This window comes from Python bivittatus, unplaced genomic scaffold, assembly GCF_059951505.1.
Source record: "Python bivittatus isolate LINGU-HERP-01145 unplaced genomic scaffold, Pbiv_v1 ctg000320_np1212, whole genome shotgun sequence".
Classification (NCBI taxonomy): Eukaryota; Metazoa; Chordata; class Lepidosauria; order Squamata; family Pythonidae; genus Python; species Python bivittatus.
Window position 1 is genome coordinate 4,306,469 of NW_028277052.1, and position 25,815 is coordinate 4,332,283.

Sequence of the window (25,815 nt, forward strand, 5' to 3'; positions counted from 1 at the left end):
TATCTGAAGAGGGAGAAATGGATTTCTGTTGGATGCTTCTGTCAGCCCTTCCCTCTGTAGTTACCTTCCAGAGAATGTATCATTACATGGAATATAGTTTTCCTCGTTGCACATTGTGGATACCTGTAGGCTTTGCACAGAGTGCCGGGGACTTTGTGCAAAGTATATTTCTTCTTCTTATTTCTGAGGACACGTTTGTGCAAAGGCCTCAAAGACCATCATTTGGCCAGTGGGAGCCTAGTCATATCAAGGGTTCTGCAGGCCCAGCCCAAGAGCAATGATGAAGCAGTCCAGTTGAATACAGTTCCTATATTTGCTTGCACTTCAAAGACAGAATCTTGCCAGACTAAATCTATACTCCTGCAACCGGTGGATATGCCCTGTGAGATTCTAGGGAGTGGCTTTCCTGAATCTCTTACTCTTCTCACACTCCCCTTGCAGACTGTGGTGCATCTTTTCTCCTTTCCCCTCCTGGAATGTTCCCCCTCCTTCCTGATAGTCTCCTCCTCGTAGATATGTCCTATCACAGGTTCACAAGAAGAGCTTCAAGAAGAATCAGGACTGTTTTTTCTGGATAAGCTCAAGTGAGGCTCTGAACCTTTTTGAGCATTACATTCTTGCAGTTATTTTTTGGGGGGGAGAGCTGGGTGTGTGTACTGGCACAATCAGTAGATATTCTCAGAGATAATTGTGTTCACATGGTGAAGGTGAGATAATGTGAGGGATGTTGAAGAGAAGACAGATCTCGCAGCCCCCGCAAGAATTATTGGAGAAAGATATGGAATGGAGAGTGGTTCATTCTTTAAAATAATGGAAATTTCATCATAAAATGAGATTGACAACAACAGCAAGCAGGAAGTTGACATTAATTAAAGGTGAAATCTTAGTCATAGCTTAAGGAGGAAAGGAAAAATGACCAGTTAACATCTTGATTAAGGTAATAATAAAAAATGCCCAAGGTGCCGTAGTTGGAGACATTAAAAAAACATCGTATATGAGATAGACAGAATAAATAGAATTAATTAGGGGCAAATGAGTCTAAGTTGAGCTGTCAACATAGAGTTCGTGAATTATAGTGTAGAAGTAGACCTGTCAATGGAAGTCTTTCATGTAGGAAGGCTCCTAGAGGGTTTAATGTGACAGAGGTTAAAATGTCTCTCAGCTGTACCAGATCATGGAGAGAGGGAGAGAAAGTGAACAGAAACGAATTTGGAAAGACACTAGAGTGAAACTAGGTTGAGGTGATGTACACATTTCAGAAAGAAAGAAAGAATGCTGGAAGACAGTTGGGGTCCTGCAAACACACTGAACTTCAGTGAATCTCTAACCCCCAGCATACTTGGAGGACAACAGGTTGTAGTAGGCTGATGAATATGGTATTTTTCTGTATGGACAGAGCAAACATATAGAATCTCAGCCTTCAGTGGCAATTTTGCAGCAGTTTTCCTGAGGGTAATTCTCACTGACCTCAATGGGATTCCTTTTCCATACATTGATAAAATATTGCACTGACAGGATTTATGGATTCCTTTTCCATAAATCTGTAAAATATTGCACTGACAGGTGTTTTTTTTTTTTAAACCAGCTTCTACTAATATCATTTTGGAAGATGCTTGAGACCAAGAATGGCATGGAGGCTAAAGAACCAGGTTCAGCATTCTCTCACCCATGAAACTCAGTCACTTATTTTGGCTCAGTCTGTCAGTTTAACCTATTTTTCTGGGTCTAAGACTAAAAAGAGTGGGAAGAAGAACCAAATATAGCAGTCTGAATTTTTGAAAGAGAAATGGAAGTTAACACATCTTGAATATGTTTGTGTTTATCTGGATGAAACTGGCTTTATCAAAAGCAGACACCAGCCTAGCAACGCCAGGAGGACAACTAATTTGTAGTTAAGATGGCAATTAATCCTACATTACTTACATTCTTCAACAAAGCGTTATTTCATTTTGTCTTATTTTGACATCTTTATTTCTTTTGTGTCATGGAAATCTTTAGTATAGAGAGTACTTTCAGCACATGGATGAATTAAATATTCAACTTTATCAATAGGCAATCTTCTCCCGGATGGTCAGGTAGCTAAACTGTTTGCCCAGAATGTGGGAAATAGCCTTGGTGTATCTTCAGGCCAATCTGAATTTGCAATGACTGCAAAGAAAACAATTACATGAGCAAGTGGATGTTCTTGGTCTCAGTGTAAAGTCGGAAATGGAGAAGAACTTAAGGGTTACAGTATTTACTTCTTATTGAGATCAGTGTTATGGACACAGAAAATGTGTATTTCCAAAACTGGAAACACACATCTCAGCAGACCTGCAACGTGGATAGGCATTCATATCAATCCTCTGAGATGTTTTAACTTGGATCGATAAATATAAGTGTGACAGATTATTTAGACAGAACTTAATGCCATTGCAGCTATTGGAATCCTGAGATAAAGACAGAAATAAACGAAGCTTTTATGGGTTGTAATTTAGAAGTCATTTTGGAAGGCTCTCCTTTCTGAGTTTTCCATAATATTTTTACGTTTAAGGAGTTAGTGTGACTGAGAGATATAGATATAGATATTGATTCATTCATTCATTCATTCCCCAGGATAGATGCATTCTTCGTACTGAGACTCTTAAGTCCAGTATTTTGAATAAATATTTGATGTTAGCTGAGAAATGTATGACAGGATGAAAAAATATTGATCAAAAGAGACAGAGACTGATAGCTCTTGCAACTATATAAAAATAATCCTGGGGTTTGAGGTTAAAATGAATTCCTATACATTCCCTTCTAATTTGGAAAACAGCAAAGACTCTAGTATTAAGCAAGCCATTTTCTCTGTACGTGTGACTCAGAGCAAGTTAATGTACAGATGGAATATAATTGTACACGGTTAAATAATATCTTTAGAACGCTTTAGATATAGAACATTTCATCACAAGTGAATTGATTTATCATGTAGGCTGGAATTGTTCTCATGTTCCGCTCGCTTGAACAGCATCACAGACCATGTTTTCATAATAAAATCTGATGCCTCAAGACCACTTTCAAGAGGCTCTAAAATACTGTTGCAAAATATTTTAATTGTTTCTGGATAAACATGATCGTCACTGTACCTTATAAACCTCCCTGGCTCTTTTTCAGTTACAAACCAGAGCAGCTTGCAACATAGATTAAAATCAATTAAGAACAATAACATCAAATTACAGATAATAGAAACAGGATAATTTCATTTAACACTAGAAATGAACAGTCCTCCAATAAAAACAACTCTGCAGCAAATCATAAGGGAGAAAAAATCTCAGGGCCGGAGCAGACTGGGAAGAATAACGAACAGTATTCATCCCACGCCAAATCTTCTTTAGAAGGTTCACTCTTGAACTAACTGAAATATGTAAATCACAGATGCGATTTCCTAAGGAAGAGGTTTTGCAAAGATGGTGCCATAACCAAAAAGGACCCGTTTTTTAAAGATCCACATAGACATGCTGCATTTCAGTTGGAACAATCTAGATTACAGCCCTGGTGTTTCCTCACGGTCTCCCATCCAAGAACTAGACAGGTTTAATCTTGATTAGCATTTTAGAGATCAGTCACGATCAGATCCTATAATCTGTTCATTATTCCACATTGACTTGAACCAAGAATTACTTGCTTTGTTGTCCTTTATTCTGTCCCAGGTGATGGTTTCTGAAGTGGCCTGTGGTTTGTGTCCCAATAACATTCTTCCTGCTTCTTGTCTTGTTCCTTCTTTTCTTCAGCTGTCTTCTGCCTTGTTGTTTGATGCTGTCTATGCTGTGGTCAGCGCGGTACAAGAGCTGAACCGGAGCCAGGAAATTGGCGTGAAGCCCTTATCTTGTGGATCCGCCCAAATCTGGCAGCATGGCACCAGTTTGATGAATTACCTCAGAATGGTGAGAATGGATTCAGCATGGAGGATTGGGGAATGTGCTTCACCCTTGTTGTCAGAGTGAAACAGACAGAAGTACTGCTTAGAGGTTTACCATAAACCAAGGTTGTAGGATCATAGGAAGTACATTAGAAGGGCCCTGAGAGTCATCGCATCTACCCACAAAATAAGACGTGTGGTTGTGTAAGTTGAAAGGGTCCTTGCATAAATATCTCCACTGAAGGAAGACCATATCATCCCGTGACAATCTGTTCCATTTCCCTCTAGCACAGTGTTTCTCAACCTTGGCCACTTGAAGATGGGTGGACTTCAACTCCCAGGCTGGCTGGGGAATTCTGGGAGTTGAAGTCCACCCATCTTCAAGTGGCCAAGGTTGAGAAACACTGTGCTAGAAGATGCCTCCTAACATTTCGCCTTTAGGTTTAGTCATACCTGTGGAAACACCTCTCTGACTTCTGATCCACTTGTCCTTGCTTACTCGCTTGAAGTAAGTGTCTCTGCCTGTTACCTGCCATTACTCTCACCTCTTCTGCATCCTTTGCTTCCTTGACAAAAGCACCAGCAGTGCACCTTTGTGTGATTAAGTAAGATAGGCAGAGCTGGTGGGGCAGAACATGTGCCAGAGATCCATAATGTAGTTAATAGTATCACCGGAAGAATAAGAACAGAGAATCAAGAAGACAATATCCATCCATTGGGCAGGGGTTCTAGGGTTTATTGAAGACAATTGCCAACTTGGATCCAGAGGGTGAGGCCTTCAAAGAATGCATGGCAAGTTTGCATTTTTTTTTAATGATAGGTCTACATGAGCCCATCAGCTGCTTGGCAGTCCTTCTCCAAATCTCAAGTGGGCAACAGAATAGGATGTTATCCAGTTCCTAGTGGGCCTGAATCTATGGTTGCTCAGTTGTGACATCCTATCCTTTTATCAAGAGGATGTCTGTCAATAAATGGAAGTTCTGTGCTGGCCTTGTTGGGTCTTGATTGGGGTTTGCTCTGCTGAATATGGCACAGGATATGACTCATATCCATCTGCACAAAGGAGACACTTTTTCATTTTGGCTTTTGATGATGGACAAGTCACTTGACATATCCTTCACAAGCTCAATTGGGGCTTTGCATTCTGCTGAAAAAATGCATCTCTGACAGGTATTACAATGATTCTACTTTCTCCTATGTGGGAGCGGTACTGCTGGAAAATCAGTGATCTAATGCTTTGTCGACAATTAGCAGAGTATGGTTATCTGTATTTACCAGCCCTTTACACTACTGTGCTTCATGTTCACATAGCCCAATGTGAAGCCTTGTGCTACCCAGCCATGTCATGGTTTCCCCTTAAGTTCCAGGCAACGTGTTTGAATTAAGCACTCATTTTTGACAGTACAACTCCTGGTTAGGGAACAGAGGTCTCTACAGAACACAGAGGAAGAGGCAGACCAGCTGCTGAGAGAGAATGAAAGATGGCTTGGGTCTCTCCCATTTCACAAGGCAGGTGGCCTGGACTTTCCTCCCCTCTCACCTGATTGCACTGGATGTATCCAAAAACTTCCCATCTTCTTTCCTGACCTGTAACCTCACATGATTGTGAGGAGCAACAGACATTTCCAGTTAAAGTCCCAAGATGTTATATGCAAGACTATATTTTCCCTTCTGGCTTGACTTGAGAAATGGGGGTGGCTAGGGCTCTGTCCTTCAGACTCTAAGGCAGTGTTTCTCAACTGTGGCAACTTGAAGATGTGTGGACTTCAACTCCCAGAATTCCCCAGCCAGCCTTGCTGGCTGGGGAATTCTGGGAGTTGAAGTCCACACGTCTCCAAGCTCCCAAAGTTGAGAAACACTGCTCTAAGGGAACTGTCCCTATCTGGCGCTGTAACTCACCCTCTCTTGGACAGGTAGAATTGGAAGGTCTCACTGGCCACATAGAATTCAACAGCAAAGGTCAACGATCAAACTATGCTCTGAAAATCCTGCAGTATACAAGGAATGGCTTCAGACAGGTAATAAGATGTCTTCTTTAACTGCCATTTGTACTCTGGTTCAGTGTTGCTTGTTTCTCTATGTTGTGACTTGGCTCCTGTCATGTTTCCTCTAAAAATGTCTTTTCTCCCGTTGGCTGTTCTTTTATGCTGGTTCTATGTCTGGAACCTTCTTTCCACCTCTACAATGGAACTCAATACCAGATTTGGATGGCAAACATCCAGATAGGATGGAGAGCCCACAAAATTAGTTTTCTGTATCTCTCTGGTGCCAGAGAGTTTTGCTGGAATCGTGCAGCTCAAAATCTGGTAACCCCAGCTGGCTCTTAGTTTAAACGGTTGTATGTTGTGGTGGTGGTTTATCTTTGTCGGTGTTCAGAAAAAGAAATCAAGTCAGTGGGATCGGAGGTTCTGTCGTAGCATCCCAACTTTGGGATTGCTTATCAAGAAAAATCTGTTTTTCATTGTTCTCTGTTTTTCACAGAGCAATTAAGACTCACTTCTTTCTGCAAGATCTTGGTTGTTTACGTAGCTCATGATACGGTGTACAGATTATTTAATCATGTTGTCCTATAGATGGTGTTTTGTATCATTTTGTCAGAGCTGGTAAGCTAAACTTGTTTATTGGTGGCATCTATATCTATATATCTATATCTCTCACTAAATTAATAGGGGAAGAGGTTGACATGTTTATGTGGATCATACCACAGGCAGGCTTTTTACGCTTAAGAAAAAAGGAGTAAAGTGCAGAGAATCAGGACGGGTGAACCACTGCACAGCCAGATTAAGGAGAGCAAAGCTGAAAGAGAGGCTGTGCAATGAATTCATTGCTGAGATCAATTCGAACGTGCTCCTTCTCAGATCATTTCCTGGGCTGTTCTGTTCCTTTGGAAGCTGCAGTTAGACTCAAGGAATGACAAAGCGGTGCCCAGGTAAACCCACGTAGTCATTTCCCCCAAAAAAATTAAGGGGGGAAAAGCATTAAGGGGCAACGTTTGGCCCTTCTGGAGCAGATCAGAACAAAAAGTAGAGGTGATACAGTTGCTTTCTTTCTCTTTCCTGAGTCCTTCTGGGGAAAGCTTTTCCCAAGTGATACTTGCCTCTGAATTTAGCAGCCTATAGTGGTTCAGTGAGGGCATCTACAGGCACAGTCAAAAAAGTCAAGGTACCAGCCACAACCACATGATTGAAGAGCTTCAGTCACGTGGTCATGACCATCATCTTCATTTTTGGACCACCCCTGCAGATGCCTTTGGTGCTTGGGGATGGAATTGCAGAATTTGCACCAGTGCATAAGGTTGTGGGTGACTTCCATAATTCTTTTAGCTTGTATGCAGGAGAATTCTTCATGCTCTCTTCCCTACGTCTTCCCAGGATAGGTTAGATTAGCATCCATGACTCCAGAAATCTATGTGCAGATTAGGTCGGCCTGAATTCCAGTATCTTCAGGAACCTGATACATTTCTAGTTTTTATTTAAAAAACGAAGAGCAAATTTTTAGACTTCAGGATTTAAGGTGAGAAACCCATGGGTTATTTTTGCTTGAACTCCAGCACTGGGACAACTGGAAAGGGTAACATGATAAACTTGGATGGTGAGAGCATCTTTATATGGATCATTGAAATATCTCTACTGGCGACAAAGTTAAACTGAGCAGGGCATGATGATGCTGGTAATACTCCATGCTGAAAGGAAGACCAGACGCTGGGTTGTGCAAATCATGCTGGTGGTGGATTCTGGAAGTTAGAAGTCCAAGATGTCTGAAGGGCACCAAATTCAGGAAAGCTAGGTGAGATAGACTAGTGCTCTGATTCCCTACAAGGCATTTGCATTTGCTGAAAAATCTATTTGGCCCTTCTCTTCCTGAAATGAAATATTCAAGATAACTTTATTTGGGTGAATTTTATGCTGGTGAAAGAGTGCCAGATACAGATATTGTCTTGCAAATAATTTATAAGCTCATGTAGCATCCGTTATAGGAGGTGCAGGGAAGAAAGGACATGGAATGAGAAGAAGCCTTAGCATAGCACCTTCAAGGACAGCTTCAACTCTGGCAGGGAGCCAGAATCAGGCATCTTCTGTACAGGCAGCTTTATAGCAATTTCCGTTTGAAGTGATAGCGACATCTTGGCAGCCTTAAAATGACTTCCTTTCAAAAATCTCTCCGCAACTTTACTAAGCAATTCCAGGTTTAAAATCAAATAAAGATTCAGATCGGTTGCTTGTGGTTTTCCTTGCTCCACTGACCCACAGCCAGAGTGAGCTGCATTTACAGTCTCTTTCAAGTCTAATAGAAGAGAATATCTGTAGCTCAGGGTTGCACTGCGGAATCCTTGGTGTTCTCTGAGCTTGGTTGTTTGCTTGCAGACGTTTCCTTACCCAACTAGAGTTAACAGGGAGCAAACCCCACACTCCCTCGCACTGATGATGTTACCTAGTTGGGTAAGGAAACGTCTGCAAGCAAACAGCCAAGCTCAGAGAGCACCAGGGACTCTTTCAACTCTGCTGAAAATGGAGGAAGAGCTCACCTGTTGTCTGACCAGCGTCCGTCCTTCCAAGCTCTGCAAAGAGTCGGTTTTCAGTTGGATCAAGGTCAGAGCACCTTACGGTCCATGTCTCTAAGCTCGCTTTGCATTGGCTTGGCTCCTGTTCCACAGCGGCAGGTCAGTCAGCAAAACACGGACCACCGTTTTCCTGTTCAAGCTACAGCCTTTAGAGCCTATCAAATTATTAATAACAACATTATAATGCTTTACATACTCAAAATGCTGAACAAACACGAGCTCTGGGCCATGCCGTTATGTAGTACGGTGGCTTAAATAATGCAGTGGGCTGATAAATAATAGAGGAGGCAAATACTTTGGCATTGAGAGCAGAACAAGTTTTAGGCTGTGATCTAATCTTACAGGGCTCCCACATAGAAGAAGCTTAGCACCTGCTTCCTCTCCAGAATCCGCTTCCACTCCAGAATCTGAACCATGAGAGGTAGCCAAATGATCTAGAACCTTTCAGGGACAACCCACCAGCGATGAACTGCAGACCTGAAGGAGGCTCCTTTTAGCAGTCTTCTTGCTTGGCCTTCAGAAATCAAAACATTTTTAATTGAATGGTTTTTTTTTTTTAAAAAAAAAGACAGCTGACACATACATAGCGTTGAAACTCCGTGTGTTTTTTTGCATTTTCTTGTGTTTTATGTCAAACCACTGAGAGTCCCAGTTAGTTTGAAGTGACGTATGAATAGGGATGTGCAAAAGGTTCCCTCGGGGAATGTTCTGCCTCCAGAAAAGGCAATTCCCACCTTAAAAGAGGTTCAAAACAGCAGCTTATTTGCTGGGCCTCAAAACCTATTGTAAAACTTGCAGACAGAGAAGGTGGCACAGTTGCAAAGAGCTGTCATATCAGGGATACGTCTATCCTTCTCACCAATTTGCTCTCTTTCTATATGGGAAGATTTCCACAATCCTTACCCTTGGGGGAATGTTTAAATATGCCATCCACACCTCAGTCAGACGTGAGACAGTGCAGGAAGAAACCTTCCTATAACGTTTGATTCTGCTCGTTTATATCACGGCCCTTGCAAGCCATTTAGAAGAAGAAGAAGAGGGACAGTGAGCGAAAGGGCCTTGCAAAAGCAAAATAAGAAGGTGTGACACCTGCTTTAAAAATAATGTGCAATTTAGGGTATCCTCTGCATTGCCAGCATGTCAGGGGTATTTGGAGGAGCGCCCATGAGTTCCATTGGCATGAAAGAACCTTTCTCCCTTCCCCTGAAGCAAAACTTAATAGCCATCTTAATTTATGGTGATTAAACTCCCTTTTTCTCCTTCAGAGTCAGCTCTGGGAGAAACGTTGGCATTATTATTATAAAAGAGAAGTAATTAGGAACTGTTGGGCAAAACCCACTGCAGTCAACCACAGAAGGACTGGTTTCTCCATCCCAGGGACAGATCATTCCCAAGACTCAAATTAGCTAGCTGCTATTAAGTGCTGTTCAAAACACCATGGCTATTTTTTTTTTTCAGGGATGGGTAAATCTGCTTCCCTGGATGGGTGTTTCTCTCTCTCCCTCTCCCTCTCTTGCCTGGGCTCCCTGTTCATCAGCTCTGATAGAAAATTCAGTGAATCTTGAAGCTGATCCAGATTCCAAGCAGCCAGCAAATTAGCCATGCTTAAGGCTTTTTCATCCTTCTCTCCAGCGCTGATAGCCAGCAGCATTAAGTGATTGAATATTTAATATATTTACATAGCAGACCTCAACATGGCTTTGTATTTAGTCTAAGCTGGTTAAACGTATTTGAGAAGGAATTCTCCAGCCACCTGAGAAGTGTTTTCAGTTTGCAGAAAAATGCAAACTCATTGCTTTGGCTGCTGTCTGATAAGGGATGAGCCTGTCAAATCCTTTCTGAACCTTGGGGTGGACATACATCTTTGGGCAGAATCAGAATTTGAGTTTTATTGTTTGGCTGTCATTTTAGCTCAGGTGGCCCCAATATTATCTGAGCGGTAGAGCATCTGCTTTGCACCCCCAAACTCCAGGCATCTCTTGGTAGGGCTAGAAATACTGTTGGAAACCACAGACAGCTCTGCCAGACGGTGACTGGGCTCAACCATGTCATTTAACCATGATTTAGTAAATAAATTACATTTGGGTATGTTTGTGCAATATGCTAAACCAGGAATCATGGCTCACAAACTACAGTGGCTAGATTCACACAGTGGAACAAGGCTTACCCAAACCGGGAAAAGCACATTGTCACTGTTAACAATATTATGCTAGAGGGACCAAGGATCTAAGCATTGGAGAAGGCAGACAACGATGTTCCTATACGCCAGTGGAATCTTACTCCTTTTCCAACCTGAAGAAGCATTTCTTCACCTGGATGAACCAAATAACCTGAAATATAACCTTGTACACATATATTTTATAGGAGCAGCAACTGCTGCTACCTGTAACCTGTAGAAGTTCATGGTGAGACTCCAGTAGGGTTTCTGGAATCTATTACATGCATCTTTTGAGCAGACCCAAATGAGGTGACTCTTAGACTATTCTAGAATGCCAAATGTCCATTGTCATTCTTTGTCAAAACAAAAGACTTCCAGCATCCCTGCACAATTTCCCAACCAGAATTTTTGCAGCCCGTATCTGTACTGTATTAGTATTTGGGGGCAAGATTTGAAACCATTCCATTTAGACGGACGAGGAGTTCCTTGTCTAATTACCCCATCATATCTTGTGCAGAACATTTTCTTCTTCTTTTGTCCCATTAGCAATGTCAAGGAGCTTCAGAAACAGATGATAATTATTTTTCCCCTTTGGGAAAGGAGGCGCTACCATGACAAATTTAGCCATGAGCAGGAAGTGAATTTATCTTTATTTCAGGTTGCATAGCCATACTGCTGCATTGCTTGCGTTCAAGGCCGTCTGTTCAGTGCTGCCTACAGCCTTAAGACATGGAAAATGGTGCTTTGATCTCTGGAGAGCACAGAGAATGTAGCGGGTCATATCCCCTTGGGATCAATTGTACTTGGGGTTGTGGGCACGGTTGGCAGTTTCCAAATTGTTGGAAATGAATATGGTGTTTTTAGGCCTCACTTGAAAGGGCCTGGGAGCTCTGTGGGGTAGAAGAAAAAAGTGAGCGTGTCTTTGTAGGGCAAAGCCCTTCAGATTTGTTTACTCAGATGAGATTCAAAGCTTGAATCTTCCTTAGCATGGTCAGAAAGTTCTATGCCAGTTGCCTTGAGATGACTGAAGCAAGATGAAAACCCCCCATTGTATCCCAGAGAAACAAGTGTAGGTGAGACTCTTTTTGGAAACTTAAGAAGAGCCTTTCTAAATTGGGATTTTCTAAGGTAGAATCTCCCTGCCCACAGTAGCCAGCTAGATGATCTAGGGAAGACCATCAAGACTGGAGGGCAATGTGACTGTTTGCAACTGGTTTCCAGTAATTAGGCTCCACTTCTGTACTGCCTTTGGACTTTCAGGTTGAAGGTCACCATCAGCAGCAAAGCTGTTATTTGTACTGCTGAATATAATTTGTTCTAAGCCTTCTAGGAACATAAATGGTTGGTAGGCAAGATACAGATTTTCTAAATAACCAGACTGAACAGTTGAAATGTAGAGAAAGCAGCCTGGGCAGCCCCCTTGAGATGCATTGGGACTATAGAATCCTTAGGCTGTTACTGTATTTTAAAGGCCAGGGAAAGGAGAAAAGTAAAAATGTGACTGGGCTGGCTTTGGAGGCAATGTTTCTTGATTCTGGATGGCAGAGGAGGAAAGAGTGCATTTGCTCCTCTGTCTCAAGCTGCAAAATATCTTGGTCCCATCCTGTGACCTCCTTTCTTCACCAACTGCTTCCCCCCTTTTTCAGACCACAGTAGAGAAACGGGACAGTAGAAGACCTTTGACCAAGTTAAAAAATTGAACGGGCCATACACGATTAGGAGGGACCAAGTCCACGTAGCTCTATAAAACTGGGGAAAGGAACATCTCATTCTTTCCCGCACATCATTGTTCTCATACAGAACCTCACAGTTATTATTTCTCTTTGGGGCAAAACATGCAGTCTTAGGAGAGGAGGCAGATTTAACTACCAGGAGGAAAAGATTAGGATGTTTTACTCTGTGCTGTGGTTCCAGCTGGACAAAGTGGTACTCTTCCTTCTCTGGAGACATGATTTTTGTCTCTCCCATTTTTACCTGATTTAGATACTTCCATGGGGGGAAAAAAGAGTGATGTGTGCAGTGAGCATAATTCTTCACGATCAGAGAGAGAGAGAGAGTCTCTGTGCTTTAATGTTCTTGGATGTTTTCACCTTCAGCAACAGAAGACTGGGAGGGGGGTCTATTAGGAATATTACCATGCCATCGAGAGAGTCAGCTTCAAATCAGAGTCAGTGCAGAATGATATGGGATAATCTTGAGGCACGGATGTATTTAGCCTCAGTACCATTGTACAAGCAAGGGTCATACAGCTCTGTTGTCGGAGGAGGCAGCAGCAGTAGTCAATTAGTTTGGGCATGCCAGCAGGGAAAGAACAAATTATGGAGTTAGAGGGCTGTCAGAATTAAAGTTAATCTGTTTCTAAATGTCTGGAGGAAGTTGGGGGTGGTGGTGGAAATAAATGCTGGGTTACTGAGGGGTAGTATTACCACTGTGAGGAATATTATATTGTAGTTAGGAATATAATCTAGGAAAAGACAACTGCAAACATCCTACTTTAACATACAGAGATATTGTAAAAGTTACTGAGAAGACATTGTGGGACATCTTAGTAATACTGTATAAGTCTAAAACAAGTACCATAGAATTACTAAAGATCATGCCGATTTATTTATCCCATTTAATGTGTGGCTCTCCGAGAGCTGAGACAGGCATGCATGGAATTATTCCCACTGTATTGGCTTTAAATACTTTCTTGCACACCGACTTTCAACATAAAAAGTGTCCAAGATATTTTTCAGAAAAATGCATTGATAACAGACATAAAAACTGTGAAAAAAGAATAATACAACTGATAAAACAGCAGGGGAAAAGAGCAGAAAACTAAATTTACAAAGTTTAAAACAGGAAGCCAACGTAAAGCCTCACCTTTGTTGTTCATTACATTCCTGGGCATATAAAAGAGCAATCTTATGGTGATCCAACAGACCAGGGATTGTTGCTGGAGCCAAGGTCTCCTTGGCTTAATTTTTGGAGTGTGTTTTGAGGTTTATCCTGAAAATGTCCATGCCCTACCACAGTGGTACTTGGTGCAATGTTGGCCTGAGATCAAGTATGTCTGATTACCAACCCAGGAGAAACTGAGCAGGTATTTCTGCAAGAGAGACATTCTTGATGCTTGGACTTCAGACCGTGTACGTCTTCACATGTCTAACTGAGCGCTTTCTTCCTCTTAAGATCCCTGCAAGATAGGCAAGGTTGAGAGACAGTAACTAACCCTTCAAGAGAGCTTAATTGAACAAGCTGTGATTTCAGTTCTGTATCATCCTTCTCATATTTTCAAGAAATGAAAAAGAACATGGTCCATAGCATAGTTGGAGACAAATGTGTTTGGCTATCTGAAAACTTTGTTCCTATGTAGGTAACACTAATCTAATCACACCAGACCACAGTCTTATTATCCTCATTACTTGTTCACTTAATCGACTTCAAAATCCACTTAAACTGATTATTGCATTAGGCTGAAGAGGGATTTCAAGTTGTTGAAGAGTGGTTTTGTTGAGACATTTGCACCAGCCAAATGAAGCTGATCTGGTCTGGTTGGCAAGAGCAGTATGTTTTCAGTGTCATCCTATAGGTCTCCTAAGTAATTGTCGCCCTGGAATGGCTTCTCTTTCTATCTGTCTTTTATCTCACAATGAAAGATGCGCAACTTGATAAACTGATGTGCTTAAAGAGAATGGGTGATATTGGGAATGAACTGTGGGTCACGTTTTCTCAATAATATCCTTAGCACTTGTAGAGAGAATAAGGACATAAGGTATTGAATAAATGGAAAAGCTAGAGTATCTTCATTTTGCCCTGGTGGGCTGCCAGCTGTAGGGCAAAAACAATAGTCCTTTCATTCTCAGGTTGGAAGCTTCAGCAAGCGTCACTGGCAGTTCTGGTCTTCCTTAGAGAATGCATTTGCAAAACTCTTCTGCTTGCAGAAAGATCTAATGTCTTGCTCCCTATCTGTTGCATCTTAGCAGGACCATCTGGGTCACACATAAAGCAAGTTCTGCCTTCATAAGAAAGGCCAGTCTTAAAACCAAGTATCCAAAATTGGTAGCATATGAAACTCAGGAGTTCTCGATCTTGTGGGTTTAAACACACACACACACACACACACACACACAAAAGGGAAAGCTAGATCCTTTCAGTGTGTCAGAAAGGATTTATGGCTCCATTCCACTGCCACTGGAGAGTATAAATTAGTTTTAGTAAGAATAAAATGGAAGCCTAGATAGAATAGATTAGACTCGCTATTGGATTGTTGGGGTGATTAGCTTGAATGATGTCATTTGCAAAGGGTTAATTAATCTCTTGGAAGCAATTATAGAGGAAAGGAGACTATAGTCATTAGTAACCAAACAGAACCATGGAAAATGTGCCTTTGTATCAAAACATCTTACTAGGATACAACACAGCAGTGGAGGAGCTGAAAATCTAGTCTTTGCTAAGGTATGATGTTATCTGCACGGATCTCAACACTTCAGCTGAAATTCTCTGCCTCCCAGATGCTTCCCATTATTCTATGCATACGGGTTTCTCTATGGTAGAGCTCTTGGAGCAAGCCCCGCAAGGTTTTTTTTTTTAAAAAATGAGGTTATGACTAGCCTTACTAAAGCCAAGTTATAGCTGAGTTCTCCGACATAATGCTGGTGGGATATATTGTAAAGCTAATGAAGCGTTGACCAGTGCGTTTTGCAGAATTGGCTGTGTTGTCAGCCAGAGTGGCCATCTGGCAGAAGCAGGCAGCATTTCCCTTTAGATAAGTCACAACTCTCCTCTTCCTCTTTGCAGATTGGGCACTGGCATGTTACTAAAGGCCTTTCTATGGATAACCAGATCTTCTCTACCAACATGTCAGAGAGCCTCTTCAACACCACACTTCTTGTCACCACCATCCTGGTAAGCATGGAGGGTCAGAATGACCCCTTTTCTTCTCATGCAATCAAGACGTGGCCTTTTATTGTCCTCTATGCTAGCTTTTCTCCAGCTTGGTACCTTGTAGACTTATTAGGATTACAGGGGCTAGAATACTAACTGGGATTACTGAAATCCTAGCACATCTGGAGGGCACCAGCTTGAGGAAAACTGTTCAACATGCCATCATTCAATGCATAGGACTGCATTTTTATCTCCTAAAGGAACATACAAACTGCTCATTTTCAGAAGTTATTTAATTTCTCATTGCTATATTGCACAGAAATCTATTTTTGATACATTCAGGGCAAGCAGGAAAGAAGCATGAAATGGGATACATCCCAGTTTTACACTCTTCTCCAAATGTGATTTGGATAAGATTAAGTTTAGTTATAAAGATGGAGAAGTCATCTTCCATTTGCCTAAAACGTCTTGTGGTGGCAAGGATTATACAATCTGAGTGACCTCAGATAATCTGTGGAGAAAAACGCCTTGCTTTGCTCATTTCTCACCGTGGCCAAGTGCTTCTTGGTCTCTTCAGTTGTTCAGTATTTCTAAATTCTCCAAAAATATCCTTAGGGACTTCCACCCATTCAGCCTTAAGCCCACCAGCAGTTTGTATTCTGACTGACATCCTCCCCACATTGGCAGGGTCAGTTCTTCCATCAGCTAAGTTATTGTCTGCCAGATTATACCCGGGGAAATGGTTGGCTTCCATATGAAGTTTCTTCAACCAGGTGCAGGTCCAAGGTGTCCCACACCAAACTGCTTCATGATGGCAATGATGCCACTGCTCAAGGAACGGAAATATCTGGTCCTCAGGTATTGCCCTATTGCTACCATAGACCACTGTCACTCTGGCTAAACAGTCAGGGTAGTTTGCTGCACTGAAGACATCCTTTCCCATCCTTAGTCCTAGGCTACTATATAGCAGTAGCCAAACAACCTACTCCCCATACTGGCTGCTGCTAGCAACTGTACCACCTGCTTGCTGTAGCTGCGCATCTTATGTGTAGCTCTGTTGCACCCCTCCATATTTTCCCACATATGCCAAGTGACATTTATTGCCCACAGAATCCCACTTTTCTGACAAGATTGTCACTTGCATGGAATGAGATCATTGTCTGTCTGCCAAACCTGAGAACGTCTGATCATTTGGATCTAGTTAGCCATTACTACATCCCCCAGATAACTTGAGAGCCTGGTGTATCTATTCCAGAGATTTGTTCCCTTCCCAGAAATTCCCAGTGAGTCCCTCATATCACCCGCCCCTGCTTTCCAATTTGTGCTAAATCTAGTGCTGTTGCAACTCCATGGCTAAGATGGGAATGACAGCTGCCCAGTTTCGATGCAGGAAAACCCTTACTTAATGCTCAAGGGCAACCATCAAGAGCTGGAAGGAAATGACCGCTATGAAGGCTTCTGTGTGGACATGCTCAAGGAGCTTGCAGATATTTTACGCTTCAACTACAAGATCCACCTGGTGGGAGATGGCGTGTATGGAGTTCCTGAGGCTAATGGAACTTGGACTGGCATGGTTGGAGAGCTGATCGCCCGGGTGAGTATGCTGGCCAGTGCTAAAACTTAAGAGCTATCTTATATGTCAACCATATTCATATTTTGCTGTCATTCATGGATGGTTTCGCTCTCCTGTTTAAAAGCTTCACTTGTGATGGAATGTTACAAAACTATTATGGAGGGACAGAGGTCTCTGAATTAATCTCCTCCTATGCCCATCTTCCTCCACCTAGTGCTCTCTGGATATGTTAGACTATAATTCCCATAATTACTAGCTGGCTGGGAATTCTGGGAATTATAAACTGACATGTCCTGAGAACACTGGGGTTGGGGAAGACGGTCTTAGATGGTCATCTGCTCTTTATGTATGGAGATACTTTTGGTATGGGAAGCGTCCAAATGTGAAATCTCCCATCTGCACAGAAAAAGAGAGAGTCACATGGTAAGCATGCCATTCCTTGTTAACTTTATGATCCGTTCAAACTTTTATTATTTTTGTTGGTTTGGATTGCGACTTTGGACTGGATATGTTATCGCTAGAAAGGCATATTGTGGATTAGGATGGAGAGGCCTGTGGACAGTTGTTTCCATTTTGAGGGGGGATTTACATGCAAAGGAGGACAGACCTCAACTGCTCCAGCACCTGAGCTGAAATCAGGCTTCCATCTCCCTCCAGGGCTCCAGGGAGATCCCGTTAATTCTCTGGTAGCCAAACTAGTGAATTATGAGGGATCCTAATAGGTCATTTTCAAATGTGATAATCTAACTAGGTTGGGGGAAAAGTTGGGGATTGAACTCTTCATCTTCTGAAAAACCCCTATAGATTATTTAGTGCCATGTTGTTCAAAGGGATACAGAGTGCCACTGAGAGAGAGCAAATGTGCAGGTTCTAGGAAGGATTTGAACTCAAAAATCCAAAGGCACTCTAACCACCACAAGTGATACACAAGATACACATAAGGTACATTTTGTACTCTGATTCTCAAAGGTGAGAGAACAATACTTCATTGAATGGAGCTGATTGTGCACATTCTTTCTGACCCCTGAGAGAGAAGTTCCGAAAAAGCTAAATGAGAAATAATTGGATAGCATTTGTTCAAAATAATAATAGTTTCCGTGCAAATGACTTCATTGTCCTGTGAGCCCTTCCTATAGCTGTTTAGTAAATGTCAGAAGATCTTGGCCACTTGGCCTGAGTTCCAGACCCTCAGCTTCTTCCCATTCCTGAATCTTATTGGTCACATCTTCAGTACAATCTTATCGCAATGTGACACTTCCTTGAAACCTGATAAAGCAGCTGTCAGGAGGGGAAAAGAAAGGTAGTATATTCTGTCTGAATAGGGACAGTCCTTGTCTTTAAACATCTGGCTGAGTATAGTAAGCAGCTCAAGGCTGGATCAGATGGATTTTTTGGACTGATCCATCCAGACGTTTCTTAGCTTATGGATTATGTTGGAGTGACGCCAGGTCCTGTTCACATCATGAATGATTCAGCCATTAATACTTGTAGTCAATTCCCCATTGTATGCCGGCAGCACGTGACACAGGTGGGCTAGATGTGGCATGTGGTTGGTGACAATTTTTTCAGTCCTTCTAGGATTCTGGGAGGCTGTTCCTTTCCTCCCTACTTCTGGAGAGGTTTGGGGAAGCTGCAGTGATGCAATCAGCACTGAGTTGATAAGGACTGGGGAAAGAGAGATGAGTCCCTGGAGACCCCCATTTTTACAGGCCTCTTTGGGATTTCATCCCAAGCTCAGAAGTAAGAATCAATTGACTCTTTGGTAAGTAGTTGCATAATGCAGAGGGCATTGGCTAATTAGGAGAGCTAGTTTAACCCCAAACAAGCCCAAGGCTTTTGCGGGTTAACCCTCTGGATTAGTTAAATGTGTTAGAGAGTTCACATAACATCTTTACTGCCCTCTCCCAATGTCGAGATATGTACATCATGCAAATCAGGCCACTGAGTGTGGTTCCCTCCATGCTCTCAAGCAACATCAACAATGAACCTAGTTTTTTTTTTTTTTTAAGTGTCTCTCATAAAAGGCTATAAATATCCAGCTGGTTCTTTAGTCTTTTGTTATTGCTATTTGTCGTTGGATTGTTTGCTGGTGCCTTGGGCTGTCAGCTTCAACATTTATAAAGATGAACAGGTTTTAAACCATTCTTCGAGGCTGTGAAGAGGAAGAACCAGGAAGGAGTGTGTGATTTGGAAAGGAGGGAGAGAAAGGGAAGAGAAGGGAAGGGAGTCAGGCTTTTGACCAGATGTTAGAATATTCTGTCAAGAGATAGATAGAGGGCTGTTTGTTGGCTTGCCTGCTTTATGAAGGTCAGAGTCTCTAGATTACCTAGAACTAATTATTGAACTATTTGTTTCTTTGTAACAATGGGGAGAAAGGAAAAAGAAGCACATTTTGACTGGGAAATTGAATAAATAAGCTTGCCATTGCATTCCATTGCATTACTTCCATGTAAACTGGTTCAAGGATTCTGTGTGTCAGAAATATGACCTGAAGGTCCAATAAGAACTATTGACGATCAAGGATCTTAATGGCTACCAGCCTTCCAGCAGTCTCCAGAAGCAGATATGTGGACCGTGATTGCCCAAATATTCTCAAGGTGGCAGTCAACATAAAAGCAGCCATGCTGGATCAAACCCAAGCTGTATCTCATCCAAGTCTGTCTTTTCCAAACAGAATTCCAAAGGGAAGCCTGCAGACAGGGCTTGAGTGCTGTGTTGCTCACTCAATTGCATTTGGCATTGAAAAAACTCTTGTCTTCACTATTGGTCATATGTAGTCAACGTAAGTAGTGATCACTGATAGGTTTATCATTCATGAATTTGTTTAATCCCTTTTTAAAGCCAGAAGATGTGTGCCCTCACTACACCTTGGGGTAGCAATTTCTACCATGTATGAACTTTGGTCTTCACGAAGAAGTGCTTCCTTTTTATATCTCCCAAATTTCCCCCAGTTCAGTTATCCTCCAACATTTGGCACGTTCATTTTCAACATTAACGCTCCATTCATTGGGCTGTTTTTATTTGTTTAATTCTTAACAAAATAAATAAATAAATCCTGCTTTTCAAGTTCGCAGATTGGCTGACAAAGATAAATGGTAAAATCAATGAGACTGCAACAGACATACCACCAGTGGGAAAAGGTGGAGGAAGATGGTAGGAAAAAGCAAATGGGTACAATTCTAAACTGTCCACTGTGTATCACGATCAGATGGAGTGAATGAAAAGGTTGGCCTCTTACTTCAATTGTTGCGATGACTCTGCTTCCCCTCTCCCCCTCTGTTGTGACCATATTGAATGGTTGGTCAGGGAAAGAGGGGCGTCCATGGGGGCAAGGCTTCAGCGCATGGCATATTGATTCTTTTGACCCCCAACTCTGCAGATACCCCTTCAAGAAAGAAAATGCATCATGGAGGTGGCTTCTCAGCCAAGGTCAGTTGCTGACTTATAGAATGATAATTGCAATAAGGCAACTAAGGGAAGAATGTATAAGTATTTATCTTCTTCCACTGTTTATAAATCTCTTTTTAGTTGCCTAAATTAGTGGCTATCCTGGTGTTTAATGGTAGCAAATTTCAAGTTTTTAATGTTGCATTGTGGGGAGGAGAACCAACTTGATCCGCACTTTCTGTCAGACAGTAGTGCTGGTGTGTGTGAGTGTGTGTATGTGTGTCCATGCCTTCAAGTCAGTTTTTGACTCCTAGCAACTGCCTGGACTAGTCCCTGCAGTTTTCTTGGCAAGGTTTCAGAAGTAGGTTGCCATTGCTTGCTTCCTAAGGCTGAGAGAGAGAGGCTGGCCCAAGGTCTGCCAGCTGGCTTGTGCCTCAGGTGGGACCAGAACTCAGATCTCCTGGTTTCTAGCCTGGTGCCTTAACCACTACACCAAACTGGCTCTACCCAACATCTGACTTTGGTGGTGACAACTGACATGGGAGACAAATAGAAAAAAAGACTATCAAGAAACCAGCGGGCTTCCTTGGCAACCTCAGAAACACCCAAGGTTTTTTAGAATAATAAAGACACAATTTAAAATAATCCAAATGGCACAAAACCCCTGTCTCCCACTGCTCAGACATATGCACAAAACATATGGAGGGAACTAGACTGATGGATAAGATTATATCCTTGATGCCTCTTCCTGGCAGGAGATCCAAGAGATGAAGCAGCAGAACAGACACCAGGAGCACTTGTGGAAGTCAAAAAGTGAATGCAACCGAGCAGAGATAAAATATCAGTTTTAAGGCAAACTGCACCTTTGTTTTGGGTTGTTGTTCTTTTGGGGGCCTTCAATTCAGTGTTGACTCCTGGCGACTGCCTGGACTCCCTGCAGTTTTCTTGGCAAGGTGTTTAGAAGTGGGTTGCCATTGCCTCCTTCCTAGGGCTGAGAGAGAGGGACTGGCCCAAGGCCACCCAGCTGACTTCATGCCTAAGGTGGGACTAGAACTCCCAGTCTCCCAGTTCCTAGCCCAGTGCCTTCACCACTACACCCCACTGGCTCTGGTGTGTTGTTACATACTGATTGTGAATAAGAGATGTGGGTACTTCTTTGGACATGGAAAACATCTGAAATGTCCCTTTGTAACCCAGCATATCCAGTTCTCATACAGATGATGAATACCAGAGGTGGAGAGCCTTAAACAACCTATCTTAGGTTCGTTGCAATCACTGACAGTGCGGAGAAAGGAGATGAAAACCCAAATGAGGGGGGGTTTTTCTTGAAAGAGAACCATCAAACAAATGAAAATTAGGAGGCAGCAATTAATGCCGGCTGCCACAGTGCCAGGTTAATTACAAACATTTCTGTACTTCATAGGGTTTTTGTCAAAGTAAGTATATGAAAAAAAGAGGCTGCAAATCATATGGTGTGCTAATTAGAATGAAATAAAAGACTTCAAGTGGAACACACAGAGTTAGTCTTCAGTTTGGTGAGAGGGAGAAAAAAAATGTTTCTATTTCCTGATTAGCTGGAAGATAAACTTCCGTGGCATAATATTTCCAGTTTGGTCTGGGCCACCATTTCAGCATGAAAATGTGAACCACCAAAGGAACTAATTTATTTTGCAATGACTACTGATGGATTCTTGGGGTGACAAATCCTTGGAGCATGGCTCGACATGAAAAATCTGAATAACTTCACCAGTCTGCTGTAGCGTAAACAACATTTATCAGGCCAAGGCTAGAAAGAAAAAAATCTGGGGAAAAGAGGACAAACAGAAGTGCCTGGAAAACATGAAACGAAATAGGTTTACTTTCTCAGAAGTAGAAGCACAGGTCCAAAAAACTAGGCAGGTTTGGAAAGAATGTCTGGTTGGTTGGTCAGAAGTCTCTTCTAGTTGTTGTTTTTTTTGTAATAACTTTGTTAAAACATTTTTTAAAAAGAACAGTAAAAACAAAAACTAATATTGAGGAAGGAAGGAAGGAAGGAAGGAAGGAAGGAAGGAAGGAAGGAAGGAAGGAAGGAAGGAAGGAAGGAAGGAAGGAAGGAAGGAAGGAAGGAAGGAAGGAAGATTAGAAATGAGAGATATACAAGATTAAAAAGTGTGAGAAAGAAGAAACAGAAGAGAAAAATCAAAGGAAAAAAATAATTGACTTCCGACCCTCCTCACAACAGATATAAGTAACAATATACATCCAACTCTTACTCTAAGGTTAAAACATAACTTCCATTATTTCTGTTAATCCATATTATTTCTAATCATCGAATCCATACAAGAAAATTTCATGTTTTCCATATCTTGCTAAAAGTCTGAAAAAAGGTTTCCAAGTAGTATTAAAATTACACAGTGTCTTATCTTGAATCAAAGCCGTCAGTTTCACCACCTCAGCTAACTCCATCCGCTTCACCATCCATTCTCCCACGATAGGGTCAGAAGTCTCTTCTAGTTTTGCAGACTGCACAGCAGCTAAGCTATGCTAGATTCCAGAAGAGCCATGAAGACCTGAGGATGGCTGTGGGCATGGAACTGACTTTTCTCTACGGGTAGTCTTTTAGTGAAATGGGACTTCTATGCTGGTTCCAGTGACCAACAGGGATAGCATCATCAACAGCTTTCAACTTATGAGGAAGTGCAGCTTTGAGGTTCTGTTCCTCCTGAGTATGGCTATACTGATTCCGTAGCTTCCCTTCTCCATCTGTCAACCCGTCATCTCTTCAGCAAGGGAGAAGAGGTGCCATCAGGGTAGACTTCCCAACATGATACAGCTGGCTTTCCATATTTAGAGAAAAAGTGGGTAGCATGCAATAGGTGGGTCCAGGCTTTGTCATACATACCTGAAGCAGACACTTTGAAATCAGTGGGAATGAAGTCAGTCACAACTGATTTAAATATCACTGTTTTCAGTGGGTTTATTCTAAGCATGTCTATGTCTGGATCCATACCACTGCCATTAAAAAAAAAAAAGGACCCCATAAAACCATTAACCGCAGAGTCTAAAATTATGGAATGAGCTAGCGGGTGTGTTGGAATCTGAGATTTTCCCTACCACCTTTGGAAACATTGGTGCATTTTTAAAGGAGTGCCAGATATTCTCTAAATACTAAGTTGTTGGGCCCTGTATCTTTTGAATACAAGGAAATACTGATATAACTGGAATCAAATCTGTCTATTCCTCTTCTCAACTGGGCATCAGAGTCTTGCTGAGTCAGAACAACGCTCCATCCCTCTTTAGCATCCTGCTTACAACCACAACTAACTGCAGGCTGCGAAGACTTCTTTCTTTATTTTTAACTTATTAAATATATAAGGCCACCCATAGCAACTCCATAGGTAGCTCTTTCTTGCTGCAGCTGTTTTAGACTATGAGCCAGGGGAGGGGGCAGAATAAGATACTGAGGACAGCAACAACCCATGCGTAGAGAAGGTAGACAGAAGATCATGGAGGTAGGAAGGCGACATACAAAAGAAAGCAAACCTGAAATAAGGTAAGATACAGTCTTGTTCCACCTAGATGAGGTGCCCCTCCCAAAAGCTGAGCTGCTTTAAAGAAACCACCCATTTCAGAAATATGGGAATCACCCCCAGCTTCCAACAGTATTAAAAAGAGAAGCTCCAGAATCCAAAGCTAAGCTTGCAAGCAGTGGTGTCCAAAGCTTGCTGCTCCTTAGTATTTCAGGAGCATAATCTGTGCTTCAATTTCCTGGAGAATCAAAGAGATCGCCATTTGTGTGCAAGTTGGTGTTTGTTTGTTTGTTTAATCCAGACATTGCCAGGACTCTGCAGGAAACCAGTTTTTCGATCAGAGTTGTATGTATTAGTGCCAGTCTAGATTGCCTGTGCTCAGCATGGTTAGGGGAATGAAGCAGCAGTGGTCAAAACGTGATGTACCAGCCTTCCATAGATGTGACTGAACCCATATTTCACTCCGAGAACCTGGGATTCAAGAATTCTTCACTTTTCAGTTTTAAAGAATCCTGTTGTCCTTAATTTTCTCTTGTGCGGGCAATAGTTTCACCCGGAAGATGAGTAGGAAGTCTGATAGCATCTCCATAGCTTGATCCCCCTCACTCTCCATACCTACATATTGTGGCTTTTGCTGTGTTTCAATCCTTGTAAGCCATCCAGAGTCACTTATATGAGATTGGCAGCTATAGAAATCACATAAAACAAATACATATATTCATAGCCTTTTTTCCCCCCCAGTGTGGGTGTATAAGCCAGGTTAAGTACTGCAATCAGTTAATGTTCAGCTGTAGGTAGTTTGCAGAAGGCCAGTTAATTGCTCATTTAAGTAGGTGGGATAGGTTGGGTGAATACACCCCAAATTGTTCTGGAAATTCAGAGTACGTCTAGATGCTTCAAGGTTACTCTTCCTGCAGTAGTTAATCAGTGATCTTTTCCCCAACGTCTCACAGGAGGAGGTTTCATTTAGGAGAAGGCCAGGAAATGCTGTGTATTTCTACAAACATCAACATAGCAGAGGATCTCTTCATCTCTTATACTATGCTCAGAATGGATACTGACCATCTCTCTTTGTGGAAATTTTTTTTTAGGAGATAGTCTACTGATAACTGAAAGTCCTTCTTTATGTGTGTGTGCATATGTACGCATGCTCAGGAAACAGTCATTAAGATTGTTTGACAAGCAGTCACACGGAGAATGTGACACCCTATTGCTGTGCAGGATAGGACCTAAATCAATCATGTACTTGGTTGGACGTTAGTGAGAACCTACTGAACCACCTGCATCTTCTGTTGCATTAGATCAATTTCTCAACCTTGGGACTTTAAGATGTGTGGACTTCAAATCCTAGAATTCCCCAGCCAGCCATGGCTGGCTGGGGAATTCTGGAAGTTGAAGTCCACACAACTTAAAAGTTCTCAAGGTTGAGAAGCATTGCGTTAGATGTTTAAGCAGAGATTGGAGTGGCTTCTTCTCAAGTGTGCTTTATCAGTGCTTGGACAAGGTGCTTTTGGAGGTCCCTCCCAATACTGAATTCATGCCTTCCTGGCAACTGCGAGGAGCAAGATGCTTGTCTGGAAGTCAGTTGGCATCCCCAACAGGGCTGTTGCATATTTATGGACAATGGGAAGACGTTTTGATGTCTCTTCGTGCTCTGATAGTTTTGTCTTTCAGGGATGACAAGGCTAGACAGAGAGATGTGTTCTGCTTAAACCCTTAATGGTCCTTGCTTGTTTTTTTTTTTTTTTTTCCCCTTAAATCTCTCTTTCTTGCTCTTTTCCCAAAAGGGAGATACATCATCTCACCAGTCGATGCACGTCTAAGGCAGTGTGACAGCACTTTCTTTCATGTCAATGTATTAGAATTACTCTAGCTGTT

At 42.1% G+C, this 25,815-nt stretch overlaps 1 protein-coding gene across 1 annotated transcript in view; it reads left to right on the forward strand.

Moving 5' to 3' along the window:
* GRIK4 (glutamate ionotropic receptor kainate type subunit 4) overlaps positions 1-25,815 on the forward strand; it is a 194,179-nt gene that overhangs the window by 127,676 nt on the left and 40,688 nt on the right. Inside the window, exons 9-12 of the mRNA XM_015891537.3 lie at positions 3,753-3,905; positions 5,794-5,898; positions 15,382-15,489; positions 16,859-17,062. Coding sequence (XP_015747023.1) covers positions 3,753-3,905; positions 5,794-5,898; positions 15,382-15,489; positions 16,859-17,062 — 570 coding nt within the window. The remainder of the gene's footprint in view (positions 1-3,752; positions 3,906-5,793; positions 5,899-15,381; positions 15,490-16,858; positions 17,063-25,815) is intronic.